Source organism: Acomys minous (genome assembly GCF_964271855.1).
Source record: "Acomys minous genome assembly, chromosome: 11".
Classification (NCBI taxonomy): Eukaryota; Metazoa; Chordata; class Mammalia; order Rodentia; family Muridae; genus Acomys; species Acomys minous.
Genome location: NC_140492.1, coordinates 57,538,924 through 57,558,504, shown reverse-complemented (window position 1 = coordinate 57,558,504; position 19,581 = coordinate 57,538,924). Strand labels below are relative to the sequence as shown.

Genomic DNA, 19,581 nt, shown 5'->3' with positions numbered 1-19,581 from the left:
AACAGTACAGTGTGCTACCATTGTTTAAGAGGTTTTTGTTTACATTTATACTTATGCATATACATGACACGGAATACATAAGGAGGTCAGGGGACAACTTGCAGGGACTGAGTCTAGGTCGTGGGGCTAAGCAACAAGCACCCTTTCCCACTGAGCCATCTTAACAGCCTGAAAGCTTTTTTTTTTAAAGAATAAATAAATGCATAAGGTTTTTTATTTTAAAGGAAGCTCTCTAGAAAAAAGTATTTCATATTGCAAGTATATTAGTGCCTTAACAGTTCACTTAGATGACCCAGAATATATTCCACTAAAGAAAACAGGTTGAATTAGCTGAGCAAGAAGAAATATAAAATGGTTTGGGTAAGATGATGCAGGAAACTTCTCCATAGTTTCCCTGTGGTTTTAGAAAGCCGGAGTCTATATCACAGTGAAATACACTCTTATATTTCAGAAGCACTGCTCTTTGACGTATTATCCAGGGACACAGTTAGTATTTTGGGCTAGAAATTGATACAAAGGAGAATGGGAAGGAAGATGAACTTCAAGGCAAGGACGAATTTGACTTTTAGTGTCAAAAGTCTTCCCGGCTCCCAGGCTAACTTTGTCCTTCAAAGTCCTATCTTGGTGTGGATGAATGGTATCTTATCACCATGGCAACGTCTCTGATGCTCCCCACAGCAGCTGGCCAAAAGTGAGAGTTGTCTGATTTGAGGAACACACAGGACCCTGCCCGGCTGCCTCTCACCACATACAGACCCTTGGGTGTGAACTGAAGGCTGTGGCAAGGACAGAGACTATCCTGTACAGAGCGAACACATCATTCCGGTCATCAGGGGCATTCAATTCAACTACACAGAAATTAAAAAAAAAAAAAAAAAAAAAAAAGGATCCACTGTGGTAACATATTTGGCAAAGTTTCCTGCTCCCTTCCACTGACCATATCTCAAAATTGTGTGTCGGGAGTTTCTCACCAGCCTGTCCTCTAGGGTGTAAGTGTACTGACTGGGACTTCCAGCTGGTTTGCTTTATAGTCAAGTGTCAGAAAACATATCCGGCAAACATTTCTTTTTGGGAGTCATCAAGGAAAATTTCAAGAGTGAGATAAAGGAGTAGGGAGGTGATGTGGTGGATTCCGCACTGTGGGATGTTTTGAACCTTGTAAACCTCAGCATTAAGTCCCTACAGAGGAGGGGACAGAAATCTAACCATCCTGCTCCGGCATAAACAGAACCACGCACGTACGCAGCCGGACAAGAGCGGGGAGGGGCTACAGCAGAACGCAGGAGTGGACGCTGTCTAGGGTCTGTCTGGTCTGTAGACTCCCCTAACTTCATAGAGCGGTTTCTCTCATAAAGAGAATCGTCAAAGTGGAACTAGCTGCCCCTCCCGGTTGCTCCTGGGACATGTCCCAAGCTAAGAAGCATGTCCTTCTTGTGGGTCCTTGGAGAAATCCACCAAAGACGGTGTTTTGAGTAGTTTGTTTTTCTTGGCAAACCTGCTTTCCAGCACCAATGATTACACGACCTCACTCCAATGCCATCCACAGAAATCTACACACCATCCCCGCCCAGCGGTCATGACAGACAGGTTGCAGAAGCCAACGGCACTCAATTGCCAATGAGGTAAACCTAAGCAAGAAGCTTCAACCATGGCTCAAGGTCAAGTGTCAGGACAATACTGAGCCAGCCACCTGCCAGCCCAGTAGGCTTCCCCCAGAATGCTGCATTACAGCGACAGGCTCTATGGGCTGTGCTCCTTACCACATTCAGAGAGAAGGGACACCAGTTTCCACAAAGCCACATCGTCAAACCAGAGTCAGTCCTCACCGTCTACCCTACACAGTCCTGAATCCTGGTACAAAGTTCCTGCTTGAGGTTTGCAAAAGAGTTAATGACTGCACCTGTGGGCTGAAAGAGATCACTGTATGTACCACAGTTCCAAGCCACCACCATTTAGCCAGCGGCTCTGGACAGAGGGTTTCCCACAGTTTGCTCCACCCACTCATGAGGCAAAGTCCTTCCTTCCTTCCTTCTTTCCTTCCTTCCTTTAAAAAAAAATATTCAATACTTTTCTTACCTAAGGCCAAAGGAGGAAAGGTTAAAAGAACTCTGACAAGGCTCTGTAGAACCCTCCAGGACAACCCTTGCCCTGAAAGCTGTCGCTTCACTCTCCTGCTCTGTCCTCCCGGCCTCGCCTGCCTGTCCCCAGCAGCACATGTGGGGCTGGAGGCATACTCACTTGGGTCTTGTCTGCCCTGGTCTGTCGCCAGCTAATCCACTTGAACATTGTGGCTCGTTTTCAGATTTGCTTTTGCCTTCCACCAAAATGTTAACGATGAGATAGAATTTCCCTTGGTGCAGAACCTCGGCAGGGTTGAGCTGGTTCAGGAGACTCGCTCCTCCCAGGCGGCCCTGAGATAGGGATCAGCCTTGCTGCATCCCAGCACTTACTGCCAAGTGCTCAGAGCACAACGGGAACCCTCCCGGAAGGCCGACAGTCTCTGGGGCAGAATCACACCCCCACCAAGGCCACTATGTGAGTCGTAAGCACTTGGCATCGAAGAGTCTGTGATAGGCACTGCTACTCACGTGCCAGCCCAGAGCCACAGTGTGGGCTTTAGCACCTCGCTGCAAATTACTCAGGGTTGCTGTGCATTCACTGGCACATATGGGGTGGGAGGGTCAGAACTGCTCAAGATCGGGGCAGCAGTGGCACATGTCTTCTACAGATCACCAAGTTCAACTATGAATGTCACAACAGAAGTCTCATTTCAATGATGTGACTTGGATGACTGACGTGGGTTTGACTACTAGGACTGTCGTTAGCTGGCTTTGTGACTCTGAATAAGTCACTTGATTACTTTTCAACAGCGAAGGATGATCTGAGGCTTCTCTAAGTTTCCTTCCTTCCCTCTTTCCTTCCTTCCTTCCTTTTTTTATCCCTTATCCCTTTTTTGAGACAGGGCTTCTCTGTGTAGCCCTGGCTGTCCTGGAATTCACTCTGCAGACCAGGCTAGACTTGAGCTCACAGAGCTACCTGCCTCTACCTCCCATGTTCTGGGATTAAAGGTGTGCACCACCACCACCTGGCTCTCTTCTTCTATGACCCCAAATTTCAGGCTCACCCTGAATGACATGAGGCTTTGAGTAATGCCTGTAGCTTTTATACACAACTCTAACCATCTGTAAATTACTTTTCCACTTTCCCCATCTCTGCAATGAGGATACCTCTGCCATGCCACCACCTAAAACAAAAATACTTTGTGCAATTCGGAGTTTCTGACATGGGCAGAGAACCTCCAAGGTTTCCTGTTACCTGCCTGGGTTCAAGAAAGCCCCTGCCTTTCATGATACTTACTTGCTTTTTCAGATGATTGGCAGTTTCTCTAGGGAAAATTTTAAACCATAGAATGCTGGTGGGACTATTAAGTAAAAAAAAAAAAAATGGCAGGAGGAGAAGTTTTGCCCTGTGTCCCCCAGGCAGTAAAGGACATTTCCTGTCTTCTGGTGGACTTTGCAAGCCACTCATCTGTGCAAAGACCTTCTGGTAGAGAGAGCCTGTGAGTGCAAGTCCTCACACTCTGCTCAGGGCTCTGAAAAGTCACATTGATGCTGTGACAAACATGGCTGAGAGAAGGGAGCTGAGCTACCAGGACGTGGCAGAGCACCCAGGGATGGGGCTCAGGTTCCTGAAGGTCCTGGATTTATTCTCACTTGCTGCCCACTGCTGCCATCTTCCCTCTTTCAGCTACTCTGTCCACCACAGAAAAAAGTGACAAGGGAACTATGCTAGGAAAAATACATGAGTTCCAAGTCTAGCCCTGGACTTTAATATACTAAAACAGTTAATAACACAACACAACACAACACAACAAAACCCTAAACCACATTTGGTACTTGAAATCATAAAACGGAAGTGGTATTTTCTTGTAAGGAAGAACAAAGATGTTGAGGAAAATCAATCCGTTTAGTTGAGGTTTATACTGCTATTATAATTTAACATGCTGAGGCCTGGGTGTGCCTGAGAATAAAGACTACATGATTTTCATGGTTCGAGTTCCAACACATCCACCCCAAGCCTTGACAGGTAGAGGTGTAAGCACTTACTCTTTCCAGGTATCTCTTTAAGGGTTGGGAGTGCTTTGCTATGAAACAGGAGGCAGCTCTCTATCTAGGGATATTTTATGAATCTTCAGGCCCACTGAGTCCAAAGACTGAGTACTAGGAGAACCATAGTTTATCCCTCTCAGGGTTGCTTGGACTCTGAGGGCCCTTATGGGCTGGGGGACAGCAGGTGCTGCACACAGCTGACCAGGATACCTATCATGACCACATGTCTCAAACCCAACTTGGGTGGGCCTCTTGATGGCTCTTAAGAATTTCTCAAGTAAAACAATACTTGGCAGTAGTTTCACACTGCTCAACCTTCATACTGGCAAACCACAGTAGCCCATGGCCTCTTAACCCTTCAGGGAGCATGTTGCTTATTTCCCTCCCCTGGGCTCTTGGGTTCCTAAGTCCCATATGCATTCAAACATGGACCTCATCTGGTCCTTCAGAACTCTAGGAAAGCCTATCACTGTTCCCTTTGTATAGACCCTGTGGCAGAGTAGTGACAGAATGTGACCACCCTATGAGTGAGTCAGTGTGGGGTCCAGATAGAATCTTAGAAGCCCATCCCCTTGCTACCACATCACCATGCTCCCTGCGGTAGAGGCTACTGTACCTTACCTAACTCTTCTTTGCTGCCAGCTCTCATGCCTACTGGTTGTTCATCTGACACAAAAGACCAAAGCCCTTGCTTCAGGCAGGGCACAGCTGGGGGTTCCTGCCTGGAGCTTCAGAGGGGATCAGACTGAGCTCAACACCATCTCAACCACATCTATGTCCACCAACTCTATATGTGAGCAAGTGGACTTAGGGTGCATTCTTTGAGAAGCTCCAAGGTGTGTTATCTCTGATGCGCTTTGCATGACACGGGGATGCTATTCTTTCTGGGTGGTTTCCTTTCCTACACTCAAGAATGAAAGCAAGAGATGGTGAGGCCTTGCCTCATCCACTGCTACACTCCCAGCAGAGAGAACAGCACCTGGCATAGACCAGGCAGCCTTCACAACAGTGCATGAGTGAAGAGAGTGGGAATGTGCCAGTGCTGGGCTAGGCTCATGCACACACCAACACAAGAGTTAGGTCTCTACCAACGCATGACAGCAGGGCTATATATAACCTTATCAAGGTACCAACCCAAGGGCTACAGCCTTACCAAGCTGCCAATGCAGGGAAACACCTTCATCAACACAGGGACTAGGTCCTTCTGTAGATAATAACTTCTAGCCATGCTTCTCTCTCTGACTCTCGCCTTGTGCCCTGGGTCCTGATATGTGTTCCCAATGTGTGGATGTGAAGACTGTTAGCGCCTAATGAACTCCATGGGTGTCTATACTCAAAAGGCTTGTCACAGGTATTGTGCCATGGCTGCTATCACAGTAGCAGGGCACTGTGGGACTCTTTTTGCTTTTCTCTTAGTCTGCTCGAGCCACCAGACTTCTCCATGTTCTCCTGTTCCCTGTAACACACCAGGACCCTGGTCTACCCTGTATCCGGGCTCACACCAGCTCATGACTTAAGTTTCATATTCAAATCTCACACCGGTGGTAAGATGTTTCAGCAGTGTTCTTCTTCTTCTTCTTCTTCTTCTTCTTCTTCTTCTTCTTCTTCTTCTTCTTCTTCTTCTTCTTCTTCTTCTTCTTCTTCTTCATCACTGATAACAGCACCCACGACTCAATTCATTCCAATTTCTCTCCTTTTAGCTAGCCTGGACATGACTAGAGGATAACAGTGCTTTCTGCATGGAGAATATTTCTTCTAGGAGGGCTATGTGAGGTTTACCTCAATAAATGTTTGTTGACTACATCCACTGCGCCTGCCCTGAATGCACGCACCAGGTCCATCATGGTGTGGATGGACACGTGTCTGTCCTCCGGCAGGCATCCATCACATTAAAAAAATATTCTCCTTCACCGGCACCTCACCACTGCCTTCCTTGACTAGCCTTCTATGTATATCGTTATCTGCTGTGCGGTAGCAAAGCCCCTGCACTCCAGGTGCATGGATGGGATACAGGGCGAACGGGGGATGTTGGTGCAAAACAGGGTGAGTGGAGCAGCAGCAGCATATTCCCAGGCAGAGTAGGATTGGGCCACTGTGAGACGGAGTAAGCACTTTCATTTGTCTTGAAGAAATTACACTTTTGTGTAACGCAGGCCTGTGGAAAACCTAATTATGCAGATCCAGTTGAGGATCAAACAAAAGCAAGTCTGGGAGTGTTATTAGTGGGATTTATTTATTGAGGCGCTCAGCGCAGCTTTGTAAGGGCTTAATGCAGAGTTATGAATAATAAACTGTGTTCTCACTAAGGGGTGGGCAGACTCATAGCTTAAGGCAGCAGTCCCAGCTCCTCTGCCACAGGGAAAAGCAGGAGAATGTCCGTTTCTTAAGACCTTAAAGAAGATCTAGACAAGGGGTTTCCACGTGGTGGGCGAGAAAGGAGACTGAACATTGGCCATTTTTCAGTCTTACTAAAAAACAAGAGCGTGGAGAAGAACCAGAAGGTTGTTCTGGGAGATGCGACTAGTACACTAAACGGAATACTTTATATTCAGAACGTGCTAGAATCCAGGGCTGGGTCTAGACAAGAGAATCGAGTGGACACAAAGTTGTCCTATACTTGGATTGCTAAGCCACTTGCCTAACTAAGTCTAAGTCTGCCCATGAAAAATGAATGGAGATTTTATGAGCAGCACTGGGCACTCTACTAGACACAATCACCGTTTTAGGAAATGTGAATGCATCATCCCTGGGGCATTAGCTGTCTTCACAGCCAGATCCCATGTGCAGGGTGCCCACCTCTCTAAATTCCCTGCTCCATGCGGACTTTACACACTGGAGGAAGGCCATAGGAAGGACGCTAGGAAATGGGATAACCTGGGAGCATCTTAACACAACCAACAGCTGGAAAACCTGAAGACTCCCAAGTGTCTCCAAATACCTGCAGCCCAAGGACCTACCATTGCTCAAATGTAGGAAACTTGGATTATACAACATCAGACATAAGTAGATCACAATCTAGTAATAATAAGCTAACCCATGAGTCAAGGCTAGCAACGAACATGTACGGCTGAGATTCTAGAAGCTAACATGGAAGGCAGAGGAGCAACACTGTTCTTTTTCCAGACAGGTAAACAGGAGAAGCCACCTCATCTGAGGGCCAGCACAGATAAGAAACTGCTGATCATAACGAGCCAGAGGTCAGAACTCTGCTCACGAACTCTCGAAGCTCTTCCCAGTCTGCCAAAGCATCGCGCGTGCACCCTAAGACTGAAAGTTAGCTTTTTAACAAATGTCAGGCAGCTACCAAGGTGATACGGGGCCACTTACTCTTCCCAGTGACTCCCTGAGTTGGTCTCACTACCCGGCTTAGCAGATGGGGAAAGTGAGCTGTGACAGCTGGGCAAGCTGACAGAAGTGATGTCAGAGCTGGCATTCTTCCGGCTGCGTCCCAGCGTCATCTCTCACACAGCAGGTGGTTGGAGGGGGTACCTCAGCCCAAAGTGGGCTGCCCAGGGCCCGACAGCCAGCCATTGGCACCTACAGATGTCATTTCTTTGCATCTGAGGAAGAGGACCTGGCACTCTGAGGAAAGTCTGTTGCTGGCATGATTCCTCTCTGTGAGGGGTCACTACCCTGACCTCTCCCTAAAGTCTTCATCATTTACTCTTCCGTTGACTATAGTTAGTTTGCCTGAATCAGTCCAGACTTCTATTGGTCACCTGGAAACCAAGCTCCCTTGGTCTTCTAGGAGAGGTAGAAGGAACCCGGCCCTGTTGGTGACATCAGTGAACCAAGGTCACGGGGGCCACATGGCTGGCTTGGGAGCAGGGTGAGAATATTTTAAAGGAGAATACATACTCATTAACAGGCTGATACTATTTTTGATTGAGAATAAGTGATTTTTTTTTTAATCTTCATGTACGGATCACCTCCCAACCTTCTGCTTGTCCCTTAGGGTCACAGAAGGTGGCTGTTCACTGATGCTCCCAAGAGGGCAAGTACACAAGCTTACTAAGCTCTCTGCTCAAAATTTCTAGGGTTTGTTATTGTCTTAAGATATAGGATTGTAGACTTGGCTACTTTTGGAAAACTGGTTTTAGATGCCTCTTAATCCTCCATTCCCTGAGACCTAACAGTATGTACCTATAGTCGTCAATTTCACAAATAACTCCCGAGCCTTGACGTGTGCTGCATGCCCAGGAGTACAGCAGTGGAACAGACAGACACAGCCCATGTCCTCATCGGGGACCAGTGGCCTGGTTATAGAGACAACAGGAAACAAGAAACCGCACAGATGGGGATTCACACTCAACAGACAGTGCACGTCTCTCCACAGTATCCGGCACACAGTTTGGCACATGGCAGGTGCTTTAACAGGAGTTTGTGTCTGGTCTGTGTGTGGCGTGTGCAGAGAGAACACGCAGCTGGCTTAACTCAGCACTGAGAGTTCAGTGCTTCTGCTTCAGAGTGAGGGGACAGCCTGACTCGGAATGGGCCTGAGTGCTTGTTCCGCCTTTAACACTGACCACTGACATTTTCTTGGGTGAGTCGTTCAGTGGAGTCTCAGTTTCACTTGGAGGGAAGTGTGAATCCTAACAGCCCTCATTTATAACAAAAGGTCTGCTGTCAAAGGTGTAGTCTAGCCTTACTTACCTTACAAGTAGGAAAAGAAATAGACAAAGGGCCCCGGCCAGGGGTTTCTGTCTATGTCAGGATCCTGGGAGATGGCTTAGCAGCTGTAAGGGGTGAGTCCCCCAAAAGCAAGGCTAGAAGTCTATGTCTGAACATGGGCAATATTATACTTGATTTATCAGCCAGGGACTGCTTAAAGAAAGAGCACTTTTACCCATAGAATATTCTGGTTATACTGTCAGACATCAGACCAGAGAAGTCAGGAAAACACAGAAATAGTTTCCTTTGTGTTTTTATAAATAGAAAAAAAACCCCTCAAATGTCCCATTGACTCTGCTAGTAAAAATGGCTTTAAAATATGAAAGCAGCTGTCATATGGAATTAACCTTGAATGCCCCTGAGCCCTAGTCTATCAATGTGGTCAGGGTGATGTGCTGACAGTATCTCAGCAGGTTTAGGGCACTCAGTTCTCAGTGACTTTTTTTCCCCAGTAAGGAAAACCTAATAAATGTAGAAAAGTACCCATAACATAGAAAACTAAAACGAAGAATGGGCATAGCCTATTGCTTGAGGCGTGAGGGCCAGCTCTGGAGGAACTGGGGCCAAGCAGTGTTTGGAAAAGTCTAACTTCTTCTGTAACATGACCACTATGCAGCGGGAGATCACCTCATACCCTGGACTCTGGGTAGGTGAACGTGAGCAAGCCAGGCCATGGGCCCCTTCCTCTCGCTGCCACAGATGCCAACAATTGCTTTCCCCAGGCAGCCTGAGCAAATACATGGGGACAGTCTATTTCCTGCATGCCCCGCAGAGCTCCTAATGCTGCTTGCTTGCTCCAAGGTGTGGGAGACAGGTGATCAGATTTTTCTTAGGTGATGATTTGATCTTTCACATACCACCTGCTGGTTCCTCTGCCCCTAATTTCTCAGGGACTGAGCCCTGGAAAAGGTGTCATTTACCCATTAGAGTCTGTCTGGGTCAGAGGTCCCTACTGAGTAGTGTCTATGTGGCTATTTACAAAACCACTGGTTTACTTTTGAAATATGCCCCAATCAAACCATTGTAAATATGTGCCAGTCACAGCTACTGGTTTCTCTGGACTCTATTGCAACCTCAGTCTCTCTGAGGGCCACTCCCCTGGCAGACCAGTCCGGCAACCTCTCTCCCTGTTCACCCTTTCATGCTGTGTGGCTCTCCCAATCCAGCCCTGTCCTTTCCCCTTTGGTGGCATGATACGGCTGGCTCCTGCTGTTTGGCCCCGGAGTGGAAGGAGATTTGAGCACAGGTCTCCAGGGCTGGTTGAACCAACCACAAGTTTGGGTAGAGGGAAGGAAGGCTAGGACTCTGTCTTACCTTGTCACTGTCCACTGTGTTCTGAGAGGTCCTGGAGGCAATGGATATGGTATCTGGCTGGCTGCTCCCATCCCCCTGGCTGTCCCCGTCCTCTACGCCATCCCTGCAGGAAGAAGAGAGAAAAGAAACAGGGGTGGGGGTGGGGGGAACCACTGTGGGTTTAGAGCCGACAAGGTTATCCCGGCTGGGTTGGCAAAGCGGTGCCTGAACGTTCCTGGCAGGGCGTGTCTAAGGCTATCCTGATTTCAATGAAAGCTCATTCATTTCAGTAAGCACAGGGTCACAATGTGACTGTGCACAGCAGGACACCAGCTCTTATGTCCCTTCTAGCCCCTATAGTAGGTGGGTCATTAAAAACAACAACAACAACAACAACAACAACAACAACAACAACAACAACATCTAGAAATGAGCCTGTAATAGGCAGGAAGATGATCTTACTTAGAACCTGGGCTCCTAGCCAGTCAACAGGTTCCTTTTCAGTAGCCTCAGAGTTCATGGTTCTACATGTTACAATTAGGATGGGTGTTGGCTTGCAGCTGGTGTAGAAATAGAAAACACCAAATTGAATAAGATTTTCTTTTTTCTTTTTCTAAGTTGCAGTCTTGCTATGCTGTTCACACCAGCCTTGAGGTCCTGGGTCCAAGCAACGCCCCTGCCTCAGCCTCCCAAGCAGTTGAGACTATAGATGTGTGCCATGAAACATAAGATGATTCTTTTTGTTTGCTTTTGTTTCTTTTTACTTGTATTTCTTCTGCTGGAGAAAATGGGTTGGGTTATTTCCTCAAGGGAAGGTTATCTTGGCAAAGTCCTGGTGGATCTTTAGCTCCTGCCTATGGAGCGGGTGTTCCCTGTCTCCTTTTTGGCGGGAGTTACTGATTTCATACTTATTGGTGATGAGTTCTCATCAACACAGAAGAGAGAGGCACTTTCTCCAGGGCTGGGAATGGCAGAATCTAAGTCTAGAGCAGCATTTGAGCTAGCTCTGCTCCCCGGTGTCATTATAACTCTCGAACCCCACTTCCTGGGCCCCAGTTCTGCGCGGCTTTGAAAGCACATTGCTCTTTCAGCTTTCTGCCTTAGGATTGTGTACTGACTGTGCCGAACCCACAGTCAAGCCTCAGCGGGAATGGTTGCCGGGGAGTTGCTGACTAGTCTGTGTTAGGGAAAACTTGGGAGATGTGGGCTGCAGTTATAGGAATTAGCAAAGGAGACCACAGGTATTCCCAGATACTTTCACTAAAGACATCCCTGCTGCATGCTGCCTGCAGAGGGGCTAAGGCCTGGAGAGGCCAGGGATCTAGATGCTGGAGAATGGCATGCCATGGGCAGAGTGCCCTAGCTAATGACTCCGTCTCACCACCGATTCTGAACAATCACTATCTGGTATACCTGCGAGTGTACATGGACATGTGTGTGCATGAGGGTGCCCATGGGTGTACATATGTGCGCGTATGGCCTCTTACTGAGAAAAGAGTAGTTTCTCCCATGCATAACATTTCTAAGTTGACTGCTTTCCCACCACCACTTGTGGGCTTAGAAAATGCCAGCTTATTTCAATAACATAAGCTGCACATTCGTAGGAAGGCAAAATCTGCTGCGAAAAGAAATCATGTGACGCATTTCAAAACCAAAAATACAGGACTTCCAGATCATCTGTTGTTTTGGATGGCCCAGCCATCGGCCCGCCCCCACGTGTAGATGGCTGGGATCTGGCTGTACTTTCTGCTTCCTGCTGTTCTGGCCTAGTATGGACCCCATCTGGACCCCAGATGAAGCCAGTTCTGGGGGCTGAAAGGGCCGGTCCAAGAGTGGCATCCATCCCCCAGGCCCATGTACTCCTCCATAAGCTCTGCTTCTATACCCAGGAAGACTGCTGAGCTGTTCTCTGCAGAGTCTGTGAGGTTTCTCTCTACTCCGTGAAGGAGAAGACAAGAAGTAGGGGACAGAGAGAAGGTGGCAGACACTTCCCAGATGTGCCCTGTATGTGTTCGCTCCAACTCTATTTTAGACAGAGGAACCCTTGTCAGCCTCAACTAAGTCTCCTTCTCACACGGTCCTGGACAGCCCACTCTTTGTACTGTTCTCCTTTCTACATTCCTTGTTGAAGCAGGAGCTCCCTGAAGCGAGGTCTATCTCCAGTGCTAAAGTGTGGGCCTGGAGCCTAGACACAAGCACATAAAATTGAGATGGGCCCCTTTTCAACAGAGTCATCATTGGTCCCTGCAGCACAGGGGAAGTGAGCTGATCCTGGCCATCACTTTGGAGGTGAGGTGTCTCTGTTTCAGTCACATCCTTCTTTGGGTCTCTGCCTCTCCCAGTGCTAGCATTCCAATGCCATGACTCTGCCATGGTTCCTCATCTTGTCTGTCCTGGTTGATACTGAAAGGTCAACTAAGTGGCTTGTGCCATTTGACACTGGGATGGAGTGGAATGCCACCACCAGTGACCACTCCTCTTTTTTTTTTTTCCGAGACAGGGTTTCTCTGTGTAGCCTTGGCTGTCCTAGACTCACTTTGTGGACCAGGCTGGCCTCAAACTCAGAGTGATCCATCTGCCTCTGCCTCCCGAGTGCTGGGATTAAAGGTGTGCGCCACCACGCCCAGCTTGGCCATTATTCTTAGAACAGAACCATGCTGTGCAATTTTTACTTCAAGATATATGTAAAATGTTTGTATGCTTTCCTCCAAACGCCCTCCAGCAGAGTCACTGGCAAGTAGTCACGCCACATGGTGGCTTGAGAAGGAAACATCTAAGAAGAAGCCATCTAGTGGCTCAGAGGAAGCTAGGGCTTAGCAGGGTCCAGAGCCATTCAAGAAGCCACTGCTCACTGAAAGTGAGTGACAAGGACTCCCTGGCAGCTGCAGAGATAACCTCGACACAGCAGCCTGCCCCAGTGCTGCACACAATTCCTCTGCCATCGAAGGATGTGGAGGCCTTCTCGCTCACGCCATGGTTCTTCCCAAAGCCTTCCCCAGCTACACAGAGAGGCATCCCTGCCCACTACTTGGCAGCATTTATTCTCTCCAGATGCCACTGTTCGCATATAACCACTCCATGCGTAAGACACGGTTGTGGGAAGGTTGGGGGGGGGGACGGTGTAACTCAACTTATCCTCCCTCTCACATTGTGGTAGCACACTTAAGCGAAGGGTGCTCAGAGAACCCCCTCTGCATTAACGGACAGCGACTGATGAGAAGCTCAATGGTGGCAGAATTCACCACAGGCAGGATCGAGGACAGCACAGCTCCCCCTAGAAACGAAGGGTCACCCTGTCCCCCTCTCCAGTGCTTGGGGAAAGGTATTGGTTACCTCTTACTGTTGTTCCTCAGTTTGGCTGGTGTTTTGGGGAGCTGGATTGGTTCCTTTAAAGCTCCTTTCAGATGGATGATCCTTTCCTGAATCACTTCTCGGATGTTCTTGATCCACTCCTGCTTGGTTTCGATGTTGGAAGCCTACGGTGCCACAGGGAGAAACGTTAAGAAGTGCAGCTCTTGTTTCCCGTAAAAACCATGTTCAACTCTCCCCCTACAGGCTCAGCGTTATCCTAAAGACACCAGATCTTTGGCGGGGGGGTTATTTCACATTTTGCCCCTGGATTCTTTCATCTCAGATGCCCAACTTCACAACTCAATGTAGATTTTTATGGAGGACTTGTAAAACTATTTCACAATTCATTAGGCACTGACCAACCAACCTGCTATTGGCCCTGGAGCTGGAACAGTATCTGTTGTACTCTACTGGGCCTGGGTGACCACTTGAATTGTTGTTCTAGGCAGCCTTGAGGGCACTTAGAACTGTGACATCTAAAAGCAGTGGCTATTTACGAGCAGGGTAATGGTATATGTCAACATGTTTAGCACCTGCCACACCCAAAGAGCCTGCATAGGCTGACAGTCAGTATTTAAGTTTCCAGCTGCTGTGTGCTTATCAGAAGCGCTGCTTTCATGCCAAAATACCCATGGTTTCCCTGGGTCCTTTCAGATAATTCTTCTTCATGACAGGTAGCAGCTATTCTGCAAATGAAGGGTGAACACTTGTGAAGCTTTTGCCTGAGCTGAGCCGTCTGTCCCTTGGTGATGGGACACTTCCTAGACTAGCAGGTGGCTGCTGGGAGCTCTATTTGCTGTATCCCTACCTAGTCAGGTGAGTGCCACCAGGAACAGGGACTTAACATCAGGCTGAACTGGGAAAGCTGATCTGACCATCGGTCCCCCAGCCTGCTGCGATTTAATGGAGCTTCTGGAATACATGTTCCCAGAGAATAAGGACCATTTCTTACACATGAGTCTTTTTTTTTTTTCATAGCATTAAGCAAAGATGCCCACCTTGTACATGGAGGGCATCTAAGACAATATGCTGAACAAACACAGAACAACTCAAGATGCCTTTGTTTAACACTGGTCGCTGCAGCCACTGGAAAGGGACATCTGGACAGAAGCCAGTTGGTTGGGCCTTGTTAAGGAAGTCACTATGTCATTCCCTGCCCTCTATAGACTTGAGGAGAATATCTGCAATTGAGATTCTGGATCTACCTTCATGGTCGAATTTGCCTCTCAATACCTACATGATGCTGGCCAGGTAGCTCAGTGGTCTCTGGGCCATGCCTTTGGGTGTCTCATGTCTGCTTCCTTTACTCTACCAAATTACCCCAAGCCTGGTTTTGTACCGAAAGAGAGCAATACTTACTTTGAGCACTGTTTTATTGTCTGAAGATGGGGTGCGCCCAGACCACAAGGCGAATTTGCAGGGGTCGCCTTCTACATGCTCGGTCACACCCAGCTCTGAGGTCTGTAGACAGGAAATGCCTGTGAGAGGCGGGGAAGGGGAGGGCAGTGGGGGAAACTTAGGGCTGGGATAGGAACGGGAAAGCAACAAAGAGGAGAGGGCCAAGGGAGGGGCTTCTGTCAATCAGGCTTTAACAGACTAGACATTTCGTTCATATACCCAGGATGAAAGGACCTGCAGGCATTTGTCTGATTAGCAGGTACAAGGAGGGATGGTGAAGAAAGAGATGCTAAAGCAAACAGAAAGACCTGTGAGCACTAAGATGAAGACGTGGAGGAGGTGGGAGGGAGTTTTCCAAGTAGGAGGTGTGAGCCTTTGTCCAGGAGGGCTTTGGAGTAGAGAGGTGGGAAGAAGGTGAGCTGTATATGTCTGTGTCCCTTCCTGCCCATGGGTTCTACAGAACCCCCGCCTGCCCCACCTACCAGTAGCTTGTTCTTGTAAACATATTTCGTGTGTCCTGAAGAGTCTTTGATCTCCTTGCTAAACACCAAGGAGATCTCAAAGAGGAACAGGTGCCGTTCCCGCCCCTTCCGGATCAGCGACTTTGGGTCCCACACTTGAAAGGCATCCTGGAGAATCAACTCCCCCTGTACATCCAAGTTCTCATCGAACCCTGAAAAACACCCACGACCCCTGTGGAGTTTCTCCAACGCTACACTCAGGGGAGGCTGTGCTGTACTCCCCTTGGAGAACAGATTTCCTAGTTGGCTACTGGCTTCCACGGAGATCTGACATAGCATGTCTGCCTACAGAACTGTAGTTAAGCATTTCCCATCGCCCATTCCCTGTACTATGTCTCCTATATATGTAAGCAGTATGAATAGTTTTCCAAAAGGTCCCATGGGATGCTCCCCTCCCAATGAGAGAAGAGCGGGGGTAGGGGGTGGGTGGGGGTGGGGGAAGGAGGAGCTCCCAAACTGAAAATCCCCAGAGCTTCTTCCTCCACAGCTCCCATTGCTCCTAGCTCTCAGTGGGGCTTAGGTGGAACCCTGTCGGGTAGAGTGCCGTTCATTTTGCTTTACTTGTCATTGTCTCGTTTCTTATATTCCATCCTTAGGATTCTTTTATTGCTCGTAAACAGTGTGGTGCACAAACTTTCAACATAAATTTATATGCCACTTCAAATCTTTCAGAAAGAGCCCAAACTTTAATGTGCACAAGAATCACCCGAAAAGCATGAATTCTGAAAACTGCTCTCCATGCAAGAGATTTTTGGTTCAGTGGGTGCTAGGCGAGTCCATAGATGTGCACTGTCAACCAGTTCTATTGTGCAGGTCCACAGACCATCCTGAGTGGCTGGGTCATGGGTGAGGGACAATTTGGATGAGTGGGGTACTTATACAGGAAGCCACCGAGCACTGCGGAGACAGGCATGCACTGGAACGAAGGGGTGTGACCATAGGAGCACTTTCAGATGACCAGGGCTTAGTCTAGAGAGATGACGACATCAGTCTATGGCTTTAAGGCCTGGGCATTCTTGTACTAAGAGTAGTCCAGGAAGTACTGAGACCACACACAACGTCTCTTAGATGATAATAGTGGCAATGGTGCTATCGTGGGATGACACCAGAAAAGAGAGAGCGCGCTTGCAGCCTACACACTCATTTCCTCAGCACCTGCTTCTCAGACTGGAATATTAAGTCTTTACCCAGGTATCAAATTTCACCCCAGGCTTGATCTTCTATGCATCTGTTTGACAATAGCAAGGCCATGTCACAGGGCCCTTATTTCATACCGGACTTCTGGGTACCAAGAACACGGTTCTGGCTGACTCAAGTCCTGCTGGGGTCTCCTGGCTGGGCTTTCCTAAGCTCCCGAAAAGGAAAAAAGACTAGTCGTACAAGACTGTGAATATTTTGGATGCCGTCTAACCATTCAATAAAAAAAAGAATCATAATAGTAAATTTGTGTTGTGTGTTCTTTTATATTTTAAATAAGCTGGCCATGATAGTGCACACCTATACTTTTAGGCATTCGGTAGGCTGAGGAATGATTACTACTATTTCAAGGCTATTCTGGACAGTTTAGTGAGACTCTGAGCAAAAAAGAGCTGTGGATATAGCTCAGCAGAGGAGTGTTCATCAGGGACAAGGCTTGGGTTCAATTTCAGTACTAAAAAAAAAAGAGAGGTGTGTGTGTGTGTGTGTGTGTGTGTGTGTGTGTGTGTGTGTGTGTTGTACACTGTGTGTAACCAGCATTTCCAGTTATCCTGACAGTGAAGGCAGTACAAATGCTATGCATATGAGGTCTGTGGGCTCTGGCCTGGCTATTGTAAAGCTCACAGCCTGCACTGGATTATCTCATGGACAACACGGTGTCTACACCCCATAAATGCACCTGGAGGCAGGTGTTAGCTCTCCTGGTCTGTGGCGCTCCTCACACAAGGAGCCAAGGGCCCATTGAACTTGTTTTCACTCCTCTTTTCTGGGCTTGTTCCTTGCCTGCCTTCATGGCACTTCCCTCCTATAACAAATTCCCTGGTCTAAGAAATGGAGGCGGCCTCCCAGCAGGCCTGGGAGATCAGCTACCTTCCAGCATGCTGACATGCATGGCATCATTGGCTTTCTTGGGGACACTGAGCATCACCTCCAGGCCATCCTTGAGTTCCCCTTTCCCTTCTTCACAGCAAGTTAAAAGTTCCTGGGGAAAGAAGTCCAGACACAATTAGGATCATCTCCTCAGTTTCCCAGCCCTCCCTTTCGTAAGCCATAGAGTAAGGTATACGCCAGCCAGCCGTGCTCTGTCCTAACAGTCCCCTCAGAGAGAGCTATCAACAAAGAGGAATGGGGATTATACACCAAAAATGCTTCCACAACCAGATGAGCTCTATCTAGTCCAAATTAACTTAATCCAACACACTTGCCAACGGCTAGAATTGTAAAACTAGAGCATTCTGCCACTGTACTGCCTTCCGAGAGAGGGGATCGCCTCTGGTGAGGCGCACTGCACAGATGCAGTATTGTGGGACCCAAAAGGAAGGAGTGAAAAGAACAGTGAAGAAACAGAGGCCATGCTGCACTGTCCTTGTGGATCTCTGCATGCCTGCGGCTGACATCGCTTTTATGTAGTCTCTACTGCGTGAGGACTGACTTCCACCCTGGCTGGGATCGAGCCGATGCTAGAGACACTGTAGATTTATAACAGGTCAAGAGTTTAAGAGGAGATGACCTGGGGCCAGTAAATGAGATTCCGGACGAGGACTTTGATAACCACATAGGAGACTGGGGTGAAGAGGGATGGAGCTCCAAGGAGGCCCAGCAGGGCCTGGGACGCAGCTCAGGATGCATGTCTGGCTCTTTGTCCACCACTCCAGCCTGCCCACATCCTCGACACCCGACCCTTCTCCTCCCCGGGACAGAGCCTGTCTTACTTCCTGGGTACCATGTCCTCTCGCTTTCACCTTCCCATTGCAGCCTCAGTTATCGAAATCCCAGTGAAAGATACAGTGTCTGTTTGGTAGATGAAAAGACCATCTCAACCATCTTAAAAGTCGTAAGACTATTTGGGACGGTTTTTGGGGAGAAAAAAAAGCTGCTTTAGGAAAGAAAATGAGGTCAAACCTTTGTAAGCATAGCCATGATGTCTCCTGGCAAATAAACTGAAGGTACTTTTCTGTGGAATGCTCAGATGTACCTGGCTTGCTAGCACCTCCTGTAGTGAACACACCTGGAGTCTGAGGCTTTAATGGCATAGCTTTCTGGACTAGGCAGCTCTCTAAGTAAAAAGTGGCTATATTGCCTTAGGGCGAGAGCCCGAGGCACACATCCCTGGAAGGGCGTCTGTGCTGACCTGGGCCCAAGCACATGCTGACTGTGTGGGAGAGGGATGGACCCTCCCTGGGGGTGCTGGGCCCCTCCTTGCTTCACCACTGTCTCAGGATTATTCCACTGAACTCTTCCTAAAGTTCTCCACTTGGTAAGATGTGTGGTCAGTGAGAATCAGAAGCAAAAATTCCGTCTCTGGACTTTCCTGAGCTATCTTGGAGACATTTCCGTATGAACAAAGGAGTCCGGGGTACTCAGGCTGAGGACACTTTGCGGGGAAGTTGGAGTTCTTGGTCCTGTCCTGTCCAGTGGACTTGATGTTGTTACTGTACTGAAAAAAAAAATGCTACTTCTGCCGCCCTGCAGTTCTCTGATGTGGCTACCCTTCCCTAATTGTAACCCTTTTGTTCTCAAACATCAACAAAGGAATGCCTGAGGTAAAACACAGACGAGAGATGAGAAATATGCTTCAGTTTGCAACAGAAAACACTAATTAGTTTAATCCCCTAAGCAATTTAGCAAGTCGACCAATCTACCAGCAGAGCCAATAAATTCTCCAGGGCCCCTGCAACAGTTCCCGATAAGGAGGCGCCCGCACATTTAATTTAGGCTCCGAAAAGGACAGCAGATTAACACGCAGACGATCAAACAGCCCAAATGACACAGTCTCACTTTCCTGCAGTACCTAAGTGACGAGCCCCAGAGGATACTGACAATTAAAGATCAATTTATTTGGAATTAAACTGACTTCAAAGAGAAAATAAATGCCATGTTATTTATAGTAAAGCTCAGCAAATTGTTTGTACTCATCAGGCACCCTGCCACCAGCACATTTTAGAGCGGTCTTCCTACAATAATTTTACAACTTCTCTGCAATAAAAACCACTGCTACTTCATTTGTTGGCTTCTCACATCGCTGTACAAACACCTCTCTC

At 48.0% G+C, this 19,581-nt stretch overlaps 1 protein-coding gene across 32 annotated transcripts in view; it reads right to left on the bottom strand.

Moving 5' to 3' along the window:
• Window positions 1-19,581, bottom strand: part of KALRN (kalirin RhoGEF kinase) — a gene marked incomplete at its 3' end in the record, with an annotated part of 605,161 nt that overhangs the window by 185,492 nt on the left and 400,088 nt on the right. For all 32 annotated transcript variants that reach the window (XM_084802077.1, XM_084802084.1, XM_084802076.1 and 29 more), the window contains exons 29-33: window positions 17,411-17,522; window positions 15,305-15,495; window positions 14,784-14,885; window positions 13,407-13,549; window positions 10,095-10,197 (exon numbers count right to left, since the gene is read on the bottom strand). In XM_084802077.1, the coding sequence (XP_084658203.1) occupies window positions 10,095-10,197; window positions 13,407-13,549; window positions 14,784-14,885; window positions 15,305-15,495; window positions 17,411-17,522 (651 nt within the window). The remainder of the gene's footprint in view (window positions 1-10,094; window positions 10,198-13,406; window positions 13,550-14,783; window positions 14,886-15,304; window positions 15,496-17,410; window positions 17,523-19,581) is intronic.